General features: G+C 32.6%; 1 protein-coding gene across 20 annotated transcripts in view; it reads right to left on the reverse strand.

Moving 5' to 3' along the window:
* The window catches only part of NUMB (NUMB endocytic adaptor protein), a 162,208-nt gene that overhangs the window by 35,600 nt on the left and 113,918 nt on the right, over positions 1–12,690 (reverse strand). For 14 of the 20 annotated variants that reach the window (XM_049113680.1, XM_025443346.3, XM_025443337.3 and 11 more), the window contains 2 exons: positions 8,155–8,229; positions 2,862–2,894 (listed from right to left, as the gene is read on the reverse strand). In XM_049113680.1, coding sequence (XP_048969637.1) covers positions 2,862–2,894; positions 8,155–8,229 — 108 coding nt within the window. The remainder of the gene's footprint in view (positions 1–2,861; positions 2,895–8,154; positions 8,230–12,690) is intronic. The other 6 variants (XM_025443347.3, XM_035719515.2, XM_035719516.2 and 3 more) reach the window with 1 other exon arrangement.

The following is a 12,690-nucleotide window of genomic DNA, read 5'->3' on the forward strand; positions in this document are numbered from 1 at the left end:
AAGTCCCACATTGGGCTCCCTGCATGGAGCCTGCTTCTCCCTCTGCCTATGTCTCTGCCTCTCCGTATCTCTCATGAATAAATAAATAAATAAAATCTTAAAAAAAATAAAAACACATTTCTGGTAAGATTATGGATAATGTTTTTTCCTTGTTGGTTTTCCACTCTTTAAATGACTTAACTATACTTTAAAAAAAAAATTGTATATTAAAATAAAATCACCCTGCCATAAAAAGAATTCTCCCCTTAATAACAAAAGAATTCTGAAAACCACATTTGTTCATAGATGCTGTTATGAGGTTGTTTAGCAACCTTTTCCCCCTTTTTTAGAAGTTTTAATTTAAATTCCCCCAGTTAGTTAACATACAGTATAATATTAGTTTCAGGTCTACAAATTCAGGGATTCAATACAGCCACAAGACACCTGGTGCTCATCTGCTTAGCATCTTTTAAGGAAATCCTGTGAGACTAAAACTCAGTAGTATGATTTAAATATTCAATAAAATATTAGTTTAAACCACTAAAAAGGACTCTTTAAAGCCTTAATAAAAAAGTAAGTTGATTGAGAGGTAAAATCCAAAGTTAAATTATTACCTTCAAAGAAGAAAGGAAGTGAAATGTGTTTATAGGAAGTTATTTATTGGCATCTTTTAAGGTTAAATCTCTTATTTTTATTTTTTTTTAAGATTTTATTTTTAAGTAATCTATATACCTAGTGTGGGGCTCAAACCCATAGCCCCAAGATCAGGAGTTTCACATTCAGACAGAACTAGCCAGGCACCCTTAAGGTTCAATCTTTTAACTTTGTAACTAATGTGAAAACAGAGTGATTATGAAGCATAGTGATTAAAACTGTGGGCTCTGGGAATCAAATTATCTGGGTCCAAATTTTAGCTTCTACTAACTTACATCTGTGAATTTGGGCAGGTCACCTTTGTTAACATTAGTTTCCTCATTGTAAAACAGGGAGAATAATAAATTCAGTGGTATCTTAAAGATTGAGATGACTCCTAATTTTCCTTCTCATGCCATAAAATTCATGTTGTAAAATGCAGTGAAAACAGCCAACAAGCACAGTGTGACCCAGTTCAGCTACACTTGTAGGTGTAGCATGACTCCATTCTGTACAGCAATGAATATTGATATTTTGGGATTGATTTTGAAGTGAGAGCTACCTTTGTTCCCTAACATCATGTTGTAACTTTTTAATAAGTGTTATTTTAATATGTTTTTTTTCTATAAACAAAATCAGTATTTTCTACAACGTAGCCTTCTCTATACAAGGTCTACATAAGGTTGTTTTACTTAAGTAGACATATTAAAAACATCACTTGGAAGCTAGTTTAAATTGTATAATAATTATGGTGATATGAAACTGCTTTAAGAAATTCTCTTTGGAAAAGAATAAATATCTACAAAAAAACTTCCTTAACAATTGTAATGCCTATTTATATAGCTGACTCTTAAACACCACTGCACTGTGCAAATCCACTTATATGCAGTTTTTTTATACAGTACAGTATTATAAATGTATTTCTTAAGATTTTCTTAATAATATTTTCCTTTCTCTTATTTTAAGAATATATATATAATACACATAATATACAAAAATATGTGTTGATTGATTTTATGTTGTTGGTAAGGTCAACAGTAGGTTACTACAGTTAAGTTCTTGGGGAGTCAAAAAAATCATACAGGAATTTTTAACTTCAGGGAAAGTTGGAGGCCTTGACCCCTGGCATTGTTGAGGGTTAATTGTAATGATGCAAATGTTTATAGGATTAATTCTTTCTAGATATGGACCTGTTAATTTAACTCAAACCCAAAATGTCTATTAAGAAATTTTATTGTGATGTGTGGGTAAATTATATGATTTTCTATTTCAGATTGATAGCAGTGACTGAACGAAGCCATTCAATCTAAAATCTCTTCAAATATGTTTATAAACAAATTTATAGTATAAAGGTGATCTACATGAACATTTAATTTTTTTTTTACATGAACATTTAAAAACCAGCTACAACTAAAATATTTACTTGAGAAAAAAATGGAAACTATTCTTTAAAACAAATTTTTCAAAGTAACAAAACCATGTAGTAAAAAAACAATTATGATGGGATTTTTATATTCACATTAACTCTTAGTAATTTATATCCATGGCAGTAGTGTTTGGAAAGTTCCAGCCTAAATTATTTTGTAGCACTTACTCAAAATTAAATAATGATAAACTCTGACACAAAAATGTTAGTTACCTGTTTGTATATATATTCTTAATTCCAAGGAAATCTGAACATTCAATAATCATTACTTGAAAAGCATGTACAGAAGGAACATCCCACACAATGACAGATATTTGGTTGACTACTAATTAAGACAGTTCTTAGGTTAGCAGCCCAGGTTAAAAATGACAGAATCGTCAGAGATTTAGTTTATGTACTTTCACTCACTTCACCTGAAATTTAATTTAGATTGAAAAAAAGTACTAGCATTAAATGTAAAATGTGGGGTATATTAAATTTCCACTTGAACTTAATATTTCTTCCCATTTCTCTGCCAATATTGAGCACTAAGCAAAACCCACTTGTTAAAAATCCAACTAATATGCTAATATGCACAGCTTTGTAAGATCAAATTAAATTAAACACCTAGCTTTGAGGAAATAATACTTTACAACCTATTTGCTTTCTTTATTGGATTTCAGTATCAAAAGACGCACAATTAATATCATAGATAGCAACTTTCCAATTTATCAATTTTCATATATAGTCAAATCAATTCCTGTATTATAAAGAAACGAATGTCAGTGCTATACTAGGGGTGTAACTCCTTATAAAGCAAGCACGAATGTGGCATTAAACTTACTTTTCCAAAGAAGCCTTTGAAGAACTTCCTTTCCTGGAGGAACAGGGGGACAAGTCGAGCGCTATTATTGTATAGGCTAAATGTCCCAGGGTTTCACACCAATAAGCACATACAGAAGTTGGGTAAAGGGCAAAGTTGGAGAAGGGGAGGGAGTGAGAGTTTTAAAGAGTTATCCATACCAGGAGTGACAGGGAAAAAGGAAGGGTGCATGAAAATGCAGGAAAACATACTGTATGGCCTAAGAATCCATGGAAAGAGAAGAAATCAGAACCTGTACCCATGCAGAGCAACTAGTTAGTTTAGTATTCTCTATTTACTTTTGAAACAGAGATTATCCAAATTTGGCAGCAAAGAAAAAGATTAAGACATATTGATTTGGTGAGATTTGCATTTTAAATTTCCTAATAGTGAGTAGTAAATATATTTTTCAATTTCCATACACATTTTTTCTGTTTAAAAATCAGTGGTCAACTATATGGAAGTCATCAATTAAAAAGAATAGTTCACATTTGAATAACCACATTAAAAAATGCAACACATTAAATTATGAGTGTGCAACAAGAATCCTTGTCAGACTTTTTCTTACTGAATTCAGTAAGTAACTTAGAGAACTCCTACTTATCCATTGGGATCAATTTGCAAACATGTGTATGTGTGGGCTGATCAATTCCACAACAATCATGGGGAGATAATAGATATGTTCTATTCCAAACAGAGAATAAATCTTCTTTTTTAAAGAACACAGAGCTAATGCTTTCACTGCAGCTGGAAAAAAACAAATATATCTGAGAACCAAACATCTGTGGACCACAACTGAAATTTTAAAATTTTAAAAATAGTGTTTTCTTTTAAAATGCTACTGGTTTTAGAATTAAAAAAACTTGCATTGACAGTGATAAGTATACAATTCTAAACTATGTAGATAAAAGAGATATAGCTATTTATGGCTCCAGCACTAATTTTTAAGCTGAGAAACTTTAAGATCAGAATTTATGCGAAAGTAGATGGGTTCTAACCCAAGCTATTTTAACTTTACATTTCTTAACTCTGGTTGTTAAGCCTTTAATTTTCATAATCAGTTTTTAATGTTACATAAATGTCTAGAAAAAGACAACCGTACTGAAATTTTACTCTCTTAGACAATTTATAAACTCATTCGTTACTCTCAACACTGAAGTGTTTTCTACTTAAGTTTTGAAAATCACAAACAGCATCAAATATTTCCCCACAATGTTTTGAACTTAAGTTGGAAAAACAAAGTAATTCAGATAGTTATTGCAATAAGACTATAAGTTTATTTCTACTGCCAAATTTGGTGACCCTAGTTTTGTTAGACTGTGAATGACCATCAGCTTTTAAAGATGCAGCCCAAAGTTAAAGATTCACCATTCTTAAGGGATAGGAAGGTAAGGGAAAGAGATCTGTTAATATTTAATTCAGCTCCTAAAAAAGCTCTTGTTAAACATGTAGCTTGCCCTCTTTTCATAAAAGACCTCAGATGTTAATGAAAAAAGTTGACGTGCAAAATGCATTAAATGCATTAAAAGATAGTATTAGAGAATATTAGTATATTTAAAAAAACAAGTTATGATTCTTTTACCTGCTAAAACAAGAACATATATTAAAGCAAATATATCAAATAGTGAATAAAAAAACCAACATATTAGAAACTGTCAGTATAATGAAACTAGTCTAAAACCAAGACAGAGAGGGAGAGACATTTAGAGACAATGGGAAGAAAAGACCTTTTAAAAGGAAGGGCATCTTGGACCAGTGTCAAGCAAGATAACAAAAGGCCCAATATACTTTTTACAAAATAGACTGATAAATGACATTACTACTCACCCTGCAACTGACTATGTCATTAGAAGCACTAAAAATGGGCAATAGTTGTTTCTGTCATTTTATCACACACAATCCAAGTCTCAAGGTAGCTAAATTTGTGCACTTATGTCACAAAGTAAATGAGTTGTAAATAGCTGTAACTAACTTTATCATGCAAAGTAAAAAAGAATTTAAACATATTTATGCTCTGAGAAGCAGGTTTAAAACTCAATCTTTAAAAAAGATGATTTTGTTTAGTTATAATATCTTTTCATTTGAGAATATTAACTATGCAGGTAACTTCTAGTTGATCCCAGTTAAAGTGATCCTAAATTGTGAGGGACTACTTTGAGGATAAATAAAAACTATACTTGCAAATTATCCAACTTCCTCATTATTCACAAATTTAAAAAGCTCTAGAATGTCACAGTTTTAGTTCAAACATCACTCAAATGATAGGTTTAAGATGTTTGATTTGCTATTTAACTAGTACACCTGAGCTATATAATTCTTTAAATTTTAAAATTCTAGCAATCAAACTAGTGCCATAAACATGTTATTTCTTCTTTAATCTATAACCTTGTACACTTCTACATTTGCTTCCATTTATCTGAAGCTCTAAGAAAGAGACCTAGCTTTTGACAGATTACAGATGTGTTTGTTAGACGAATGTTTGGTGGGGGGTGGGGAGGCAACTAGAAATTTCGGCATAGTAAACATGAAAAGAAGACAAAAATTTCAAATGTTTGTGGACTAATATGGTCTGAGAAGAACAACATCCTGAAAACTTCCAACCTTCTGTAAGCTTCTCAGTATAAGCTTTAGAAAGAGTATTTATAGGAGGAAGTTTCATTGAGTATAATAAACAGGAAACTGTTCCCCAGTTACCCAAAAATTCAATCTTATTTTTTAAATACATGTTTACCCATGTGAAATTATACACAATACTTGCCCCAAGTCTCTTGGATAGGGTAGGTCTGAAAAATTTTAAGGAACTTCTTGAATGAAAAGTTCAGAAGTGGTCAATTTCTCCTCAAAGTTCAAAAGTTTAAGTATGTCCAGAAAAGCAATCAACATTCTTATTAGTCATAAGGGACCAAAGGGAAATAAGGATCATTTAGAAAGATACAAAAGGTTTCATAATCTTTAAAACATTAAATGTAAAATATGGTTATGATAATTGTTATGAGATTTGATTTGACCACATATTGAGGACTGAATTCTTTTCTATATATTCTAGAAATATTTTTTGAGCGGCTACTATGTGCCAGACATTGTCCTAGGCATAGGTATAATTTTATAAATGGCAATTTGGTTCCCATCTTTGGTGAAAAATAAACCTATTAAATTTTATTATCTAAAATAGTCTTATATCTTAAATGATAATGTTTATAATATTCTGCATGGTTAAAAAAACAAAAAGGTAAAAAAAAATCATTCAATTAAAAAATTTAGTTTTTTTAAAGTTTATTTATTTACTGAAGTAATTTCTATACTCAACATGAGGCTCAAACCCATGACCTCAAGATCAAGAGTCATATGCACTTCTGACTGAGCTAGCCAGGCACCCCTAAAAAAAATTAGTTTTAAAACTAGATGGTGAATAGTGGCTATCTCTGGGATTACAAGAAATTTTATGTACTGTTTTTATCCATTTGTTTTACACAGTGAACTTTAATATTACCTATACAATGTAAAGATGCTTCTAATTAAAAGTAGGCCAAAAAAAGACTAGTTAAGAGGATCTGCTGCTCATTCAAATTAAATATCATTTCTTCGTATCTTCTGTGCAAATTAAAACCATCCCTAGTTTTCCCTTATTTAGAGAGTGAATGTGAAGCCATAATCTGAATTAAAAGACTTTCTAAAGGCTCATTCCACAATGACCTTCTACCTGTAAGTTAAATAAGTTATAAGATTTTGATAACTTTTTGTAGTTTGTTTTAGGTCTATTTAGTCACTGCTCACTGATTTGCCTGATGTTTTCAGTCATTAGTAATACGATGTTTAAAATATTCTTTAATGAATAGGACAAATCAGAGTATTACTTTTTAAATTTTCTAAGCTAAACTTCTTCTAGTGAACTTAGAACTATTCTGTTAAAGAAGAGATGGAATTTATGTTTCTTGGAAAATTACACATCTGAGACTGTATTTAATTGGAGACTATATTCAGGTAGACATGACAAGTCTATAAATTATAGCTTCACATACCATAATAGATGAAAATAAATTCCTTTAACATTAATAATTATCAGAATACGAAGAACTTCAATCATTTAAGAATTTAAATGACCAAAATCTGAGGTAAATGGTATGTATGCATATGTATACATGTGTCTACATATTAGTTTTTTTTTAAGTTCCTTGCATACTATAATTGGTTATTTTTCTCCTCTTTCTATTACAGAATCACACACATTTATTCCAAAATATAATACATTTAAGTAGGTGGCTTCCTTAATCTTATATCTTTTGTATTGAGGGATTATAAATGAGAGGTCACATAAAATGTCCTAAGAAGCAGAAAAAGTTTTGATTATTAAGCAAATTGAGAGGAAAAAAAGCACTCATTAGTAGCCAAACTTGTGACAGCCTACCATACCAGCAAACCCAAAGCAAACAAATATTTAATGCTGTCTGGGGCAAGGGCATGCAGAAGTAATGGTTAAAGCTTTCATAGCAAAGGGGGAAAAGGCCACACATTGGAGAGAAGGATGGTTCTGAAGAGGATTGTCAGAGTTTATGAAACATTCTTCAAACCTATCCAAAATATGATATTAACACTTTAATGTGAACCTTTATGAACTCTGAATCCATTCTCTCCTTTTATTAAATACATAGGCATATGCCTGGGATTTATTCTATGGTATAACAGGTAAAAAAAAAAACAAACATTATTTATCCTGGAAAAGGACTCTCCATTTCAAGTATGCTGCAGTTTGTAATAAAAGGCAGGGGGGAAAAAAAGGCAGGGGAAATACACTGTTTATGTTAGAGGTATATACAGAAGAAAACTGGTGAGTAAGTAGTCCAGATAATAAGCTCTCCCCCAGCTGTAAACCTCATTAGCCATCATCAAAGGTAAGTCTATCTTCTACTGTTTCTTGTAGCAAATTTAACATCAGTAATTTATAACCCAGTTATCATAGTTAGGTTAAGACACTAATGGTTTTCTCTTGGTTTTAGAACATTATTCATCTCTAAGATTTCATAACACTTGTTTAATATGGGTATTGAATCAAAAGTACCTTTGGATAATGTCTGGCCTAAACTGACAAAGTTGGTCTTCATAATTTATACCTTTAGATGGATAACATGAGATGCTCTTTATTAGAGAGTCTCCATCTTTTGCCTTAAGAGAAATACCGGTCTTTTTGGATAGTGAATCAGTAAAATTTACTGAGCAAAAGTCTCTTAAGAAAATATTTCTGCATACAGATCAACAGTGGCAACCATCAAATACATACAGCTTTCAATCTTTTTACAGCATCTTCACAGATGTGCATTCCTCTTGACTCATCAACTTCTACATGGCCAAGGTACTGTAGAAAGAACAAAAAAGGGTTATTGCCATGCGTATTGAGTAGCTGCTATATGGTAGGGATCCGTTGGAAGCATTCAAGAAACTACCACTGTATGAGTTAACATAATATTGCTTTACTTACCCTCAGTATCTTCATATGAATGAGATTCAGAACAAATGTCTCAAAGAGCCATTATACAGAAGTGAAAAAGTACACAATAGACACTAAATGTTACCTAACTTTTTTGGATCTGAACATAATAGCTTGTGCTAGACATAGTTACTGTATTTCTGAACACAAAACTAATTCTAAAACTATGTATGTATATATATGTAAATATGTATATATGCATATTAAAAAGGCATGAACTAAAATAACAGTTATTCAAAGGCTGAAGAGATCACATACTCCTTTTATGGGGAGCACATAAGAACAAGACAGAGAACTAAAACAAATTTTAAGAAGGCAGTACATTTAAGCTTTAAAAGGTGTAGAATTTGAAAGGCAAAAATGGAAAGGTTCAAAAACTATTTTAGGTAGAGAAAATTTAACAAAACTTATAGGTGTGGAATAGCATAACTATGTATCAGCAAGTATTCCTGTTTGGCTAGGATATGAAGTATATTTAATTATAGAGACAGTGGAGAGCTAATAAAGCTTTTTTATTTTTTTCAAGGTAGTAATGCAATTCAAATTGTATCTTAATGGGAATAGCCTTGGGTGAGAAAAAGCAGAAGGGATGGTGAAAATATTATAAAAGTGCTTTTTTTAAAAAAAAAGATTTTATTTATTTATTTATGAGACACACACAGAGAGAGGTAGAGACATAGGCAGAGAGAGAAGCAGACTCCTCACAGGGAGCCTGACATAGGACTCGATCCTGGACCCTGGGATCATGCCCTGAGCCAAAGGCAGACATTCAACCACTGAGCCACCCAGGCATCCCCAAAGTGTTCTTTTTTAAAAGGAAATTTATGATCTGGTTCTTAGCACAACTGAGTAGGTCCACTCTTCCCTGTCCCATCCACTGAAATAATAAAACCTGAACAGAATGCTCCATGCACCTATTTGAGGTCTCTTTTGTAAAGAGTAGAAAAGATGTATCTGAGAAGAATATCAAGATCCAAGGTATTTCCGAACTGGCAAGGAGTTTACCTAACAGCTTCTCCTCCGTTTTTCCCTTTCCCCTTTTTGAGATCTCCAGCTTGAACTTAACACAGCCAGAAATCCAAAAGTGTGTTCTGTGGCACACAAAGAACTCTGGAAAAGCACTCTAGTTGTGGCTCAGAGATCGGGTAAGGAAATGCCTAATCCTCAGAGAGAGTATAGTAATCACTTTCCCTTTTATCTCTTTTCTTTGTTCTCTCACACCCCAGCTCTCTGAGATATTCTGTGCTAGTGGTAGCAATGGAAACCCCCAAGAGCCACACCTCTGAAGGAGGGGCTCTTTCCTCTCAGTTTAGTGAAATAGAAATCGTGATTCCAAGAAGATGAGGCCAACATGCCTCCTGTTTCTTTTTTTTTTTTTTATGCCTCCTGTTTCTTTCGCCTCTTTATCTCCCATCATTTGGCCCTGAATGAAGGTGAAATCGTACTCATAGTGAGTAGAATAACAAGAGTCCCAGAAAACACAGGCATAGAGAGCTTAAGTAACTTGCCCAAGGTCATTCAGTTAGTGAACACTCAAACACCTGACCCAGAACACTCTTATAATGCTTACATGGAATTTTTCATTTTTACTCAAATCTTTCCAATACTGAATTAAGTGCATAAAACCAATGTATTGAAATCAATTTAGGAAAGTGCTCACCTTCAGGTTAACAGAATACTTGAGGTATCAATCATAAAGATCATAAACTAAGACCAAAATGTCTAAAGAATTGTAACAGCTGTAATTCTTTTTTTTTTTTTTTGTTTTTTTTTAACAGCTGTAATTCTTAATGAATATTGTATATCAACAAGAATGCTCACTTTTAAGGGAACCAAATAGTGTGTGTGTGTGTGGTTTTAAGTAGAAAGAGTATAATCTCTTTAGGGCAAATCTGAATTGTGGAGGCCGAGAAAAATCAAGGCCATTCCACCTCGAGTTTAGCATTAGCACAAGTACAGCCATTTTAGGCCCCTGTGAATAAGAGCTCAACTTTATGGGGAAAACTGCAGAATGTCCTCAATGTCCTCAGCAGGTAATCCCATATCAGAAAGACAACAGAGCTCAGAATTGCCCTGGCAGAGAATCCCATATTAGAAAGACAAGAGAGCCCACACCCATGGTAGAAAGTCCCATAATAGAATGAGAACAGAGCTCAATGCCCTTAAGCCCCATATGAGAATGTAAACAGAACTTGAGGAATTCCTCCACCCCTTCTGAAAATCCCCTAGACCAGCCTATAAAAACCCAGCTGTAACCCACTTTGGGGTCCAAGTCCCTGCTCCGCTGTGTTGGGTATACTTGGACCCAAGCTCGAGCTTGTAAATAAACCCTTGTGTGTTTGCATCGGTGTCGGTTCCTCGGTGGTTTCTCGGATTCGCAATCTCAGGCACAACATGAATAATATGAAATCCAATAACATAAATAACTTACATATTCTATTTTGGATTCTTATGTGCAATGAATTTGGCTACAAATTTTATTTTCTAAAACTTTCTATCTCGATCCACATTTACTTACATTCTTTGGTTTAACAGATGAGGAACAGTGGTAAAATAATGTTTTCTCAAACTCAACATCACTGAATTCATTGTGGATACTCAGTATACATAAGGACCTCAAATTTTAGAGAATTTCTAATCTACTATACTAGAAATAATATGTAATAATGTTTCATATCAATAAGAAAGGATGCTGATAGCGTATTTTCACCAGTGCACCTTTATCTGGATCACTATGGGATAGCTTTAACAGATTCCATATGTAGTCATCTTTGCTTATCTTTTTTCTTTTAAATTAGATAAATTTTAACTCAAGATTATAGGCTATCAGGAATGTCAAGTGTTTGGTAGTTCTGTCCATTAATTCTAGATTTTCAGATTGAATTCACACTCAGAAAGAATATAGTACTCCCTCACTGAAGGCTGATTTTCATCATTCAGTCAGATGCTACAGTGATCGCTATATTACACTCAAATTCTGGAAAGCTCTATTTTTCAGCTTAGAAGACAATGATGAATGGACTTTTAATTACCTCTTTGGTTGAATGCAGCTCTAAAAAAGGATTTCTTTATGTTTGTTGATATTTGACCTTTTCAAAGCCCAAAAATATATTCTTAATTTCTTGGTCCAATAAGTAAAGAGAATAAAGCAGTGGAAAGTAGTAAAACCTGCATTACTATTCTGACATTTTAAGAAATTCTGACATCTCAAGAAATTCTGACATCTCATTCATAGCACCTTGTCACATATACTGTTAAGTTCTTTTTGTCTGTTGGCTGTTTTTTTACTCTATCCTTAATCACTTACTTGACTTGCCAAATATATATAATTAAAAATTACATTATCCTGGATATCCTATTTTGCTCTACTCTTACTTCTATTTTGGCACCATAACATGCTATTTTGATCATTATAGTTTAAGAATGTTTAAATATGTTTTGGCATGATCACTTTCACTAATTTTTCTCCCACAGAACTTTCCTGGTTATTTCCTGTCTTTAATCTTTGGTACCACCTTTGGAAAAATTTAATTAAGACTGTCTTAAATTCACTAGTAATCTGAGAAAAACTGACATTATAATTAACTAACTTATTCCATCTAACAGTATTTATTCAAGTCTTTTATGTCTCTGAAGTTTTATGGTAGCCTTCAAATACACTCTTGTACATTTCTTTCTAGATTAACAAGTATATCTATAGCTTTTCACCATTTAACATTCCCATCAAAATGTATGAGGGTTTCAATTACCCCACATGCTCACCAGCACTTTATTTTCTATCTTTTTAAAAATTGTAACATCCTCCTAACTGGTGTGAAGTAATATCTTGTGATTTTGATTTGCAGGCACCTAAGGACTAATGATATTGAGCATCTATCTTTACACATACTCGCTGGCCATTTGTGTATCTTCTTTTGGAGAAATATCGATTTACATCCTTTGTTCATTTTTTAAAAATTTGACCTATTTATTTTAATTTTAATTTTTTAAGTTTTATTTAAATTCTAGTTAGTAGTATATTAGTTTCAGGTGTCCAATACAGTGATGAAACATTTCTATACATCACCCAGTGCTCCTAAGAGATGCATTCCTTAATCCCCACCACCCATTTATCCCATCCCTTCCACCCACCTCCCCTCTGATAACCATCAGTTTGTTCTCTATAGTTAAGAGTCTGCTTCTTAGTTTGCCTCTTTTTCCCCTTTGCTTGTTTCTTAGATTCCACATACAAGTAAAATCATATGGCATTTGTCTTTCTCTAACTTACTTCACTTAGCATTATACTCTCTAGCTCCATGTTATTTTTATGGCTGAATGATATTCCATTGT

This window comes from Canis lupus, chromosome 8 (genome assembly GCF_003254725.2).
Source record: "Canis lupus dingo isolate Sandy chromosome 8, ASM325472v2, whole genome shotgun sequence".
In the NCBI taxonomy this organism is placed as follows: domain Eukaryota; kingdom Metazoa; phylum Chordata; class Mammalia; order Carnivora; family Canidae; genus Canis; species Canis lupus.